Consider the following 2785-nt stretch of genomic DNA (forward strand, 5'->3'; position numbering starts at 1 on the left):
CACCTGATTTATGGGTTGAACATAGGGCACATGACGAGGGTTGGGTTGTGCGAACCTTGGAGGAGCAATTGGTGCAATTGTGACCTCTCGACAAGTGGCACTAAGTTTTCCAAAACGGTTGCAACGATTGCATTGACGGCACGCCATACTAGCTGAATGATGTCGTTGGCAACTGTTACACATTGGGTGAGGTCCGTTGTAGGGTTTATTGAGTGGTGGTGCAAAGTTGAGTTGGGTTGGGTTACAGTTTAACTCTCGCATTTCCTCTGGCTTGAGGAATGAGAAGGCTTGGATGGCTCGGGTTTCGACTCTTTGGGTTCGGTAGAGGATTTATCAGCAGGTTTCTTTGATGTAAAAGTCCCAACTTTAACATGATTATCAGTTAAATTTGCAGCAAGGTTAATCACGTCACCTAGTTCCTTGGAAGCACTACTCAAGACACTATCTTGAATTTGTCTCGGTAGTCCCCGAATGTACTTATCGTTGGCACGCGAAGTTGGGGTGACAAGGTGAGGTACCAACACACTGAGTTCATTGAAACAAGAAGTGTAAGCTGTGTGCTCACCACTCTCTTGTTTGATGTTCAAAAACTTAGCTTCCAAATTCATAAGCTCAGTTGGAGGGCAGAACTGCTTGGTCATCATTTCTTTCAATTCGTCCCATGGCGTAGCCATGGAAGCTTCGGCACCATGGGTTGTCTTTTTCTTCACCCACCAGGTAAGTGCCCCTTTTGTAAAGACACTCGTAGCAAAACGGGTTCGCTTGTCATCGGGACACTCAATGTGGAGGAATTTGCTCTCCATTTGTTCGTACCATTGAAGTAGGGCAGTGGCGCATTCGATACCGTCAACTCTGGGGGTTTGGTACTGGTGAAACTCATAAATGAATAGTGAGATGGTTTAGGCTCGCTTGAAGCAGAGGTGATACTAGAAAAAAGGTTCTGGTGAATTTGGGTCATCATATCCGGAGTGACCGCGGCTAGTTGTTTGGTGATTTCGGCTGGAGGATTCAGAAGAACGATGCTTGTTGAAACGGAGAGACATTCTGCGAACAATGGTAATGAAACTCATGAGACTCGGAGTAGGATGTGGTATAAAAATTCTTGTTAAAGTTTGCTTTAAAAGAAAATAAATAAATAAATAAACATAATTAAATGAATAAATAAAAATCATAACAATGGTAATAAATCTTGTGTGGAACTTTAGAGTTTTCATGAACCACCATGGACTCTTATTTTCCAAAAATCAAAGAAACTCGAAATCAAGTCGAACCGAAAGCTGGGTAATCGTGTACAGACTTCCAGTTAAAACACACTGTAAAACATAGAGGGTCGGAGTCACACGTCGCATGAACCACCATGACTTGCGTGACATCCTTAGGAGTGTAACCATATTCTTTTCACAAATAGAACATGGTCACGTTTGAAAAATTAAAGTTGTGATTCATATGGCGTTGAAAGTGGTATGCTTTGGCTTAATAGAGTTCATGTCCTTTCCTAACTCACTAGGTAAGCAACCGGGTCCCACGTCTGATTGAGATTTATGCGCATTGCTTATCCTTAGGTTTCAATAACCTTGTTGTCAAGAATTTTGGAAAACAAGCACATCCCCCTTACAGTTTACTACATACCCGCCATATAGAACCATCTTTAAGAAGAAGAATTATCGGAACACCACAATAAAACTTGATAATTGAAAATGTTTGAAAAACCTTTGTTTTTAGGCATAAGCCTTGGACTTGTGTGTTCTTTGTGTACATGAGGCGCAAATGGATTGACAATAAAATATTAAGCAAGTGCATTGAAAAATTACAAATGGCCCATATAATTTTCTAATCATGCAACCTAAACAATTAAGCAAATAAACTATATCTAACTAGAACACTACGTCTAATGTCCTATTTTATAGTCACGGTTCTAATACGAATTTGTAACACCCCGGCTAAAGCGGAATACGCCCGGGTGCGACGTACAGATTGACCAAAACACACGTGACACTATTAAGTGGCAATAATATCATTAATTCATTCAAAAGCATCAAGTACACCAGTTGTTTCAAATAAGGAAATTACAATAAAAAATAAACGTTCCATTCTTATTTAAGATATCCTAGGTCTAGTGTCTTCAACCGTTTCATCCTCTAATAATTGTACCTGTAACATATATATAAACTAAATTCAACTAACTTAATAGTTGGTTAGTTCACACAGTTTAAATACTATATAAAAACCGTACAATTCCATGAAACTTGTGAAAAAAACACATAAAGGTTCTTTACACTTGAATCAAAGGTCGTGAGTTTAAAGAATAAATGAAGGTCTTTTCCAGTTGAGATTGTGCACCAACGTACTCAGATCGGAATCCCTTTTCCACTAGAAACAATGGTCCTAAGTGAAAGGGGGCCTATTATCATACTTATCGAAGAAATCTATGCACGTAATATTTGAGCAAGTAACAAGTAAACACACAAGTCCATGTAAAAAATTGCAGTTTGTAAATAATAAATAAAAAGAAATTGAATTGTTGATAGGATATATATATGCCACCCCCAAAATAGTTAAAAAGGGTAAAAAAGGGGTGTGAGAAACTCACCTTTGAGGTTGGATGATAACTTGAAAGTAATATAATAAGCGCGTTATATGAAATCGAACGATCGAATCTCATGAGCTAAAATAACAAGAGCACGAGAATTACTAACCAGTTTAATGGAATAATATGTCGGTTATATATATATATATTATATATATATTATCTATAAAGTTAAAACGTTATTATATATATATATAT

At 37.9% G+C, this 2785-nt stretch overlaps 1 protein-coding gene across 1 annotated transcript; it reads right to left on the bottom strand.

Annotated features, from left to right (window-relative positions):
• Window positions 1-248: 248 nt before the first annotated feature.
• LOC143586976 (uncharacterized) lies at window positions 249-803 on the bottom strand. The gene has a single exon (XM_077068392.1). It carries the CDS (start codon window positions 801-803, stop codon window positions 249-251), a length of 555 nt encoding a protein of 184 aa, XP_076924507.1.
• Window positions 804-2785: the final 1982 nt, after the last annotated feature.

The sequence above is a fragment of the Bidens hawaiensis genome, unplaced genomic scaffold, assembly GCF_021521415.1.
Source record: "Bidens hawaiensis isolate Kalapana, Puna unplaced genomic scaffold, B.hawaiensis_p1.1 tig00035075_1, whole genome shotgun sequence".
Taxonomy (NCBI): Eukaryota; Viridiplantae; Streptophyta; class Magnoliopsida; order Asterales; family Asteraceae; genus Bidens; species Bidens hawaiensis.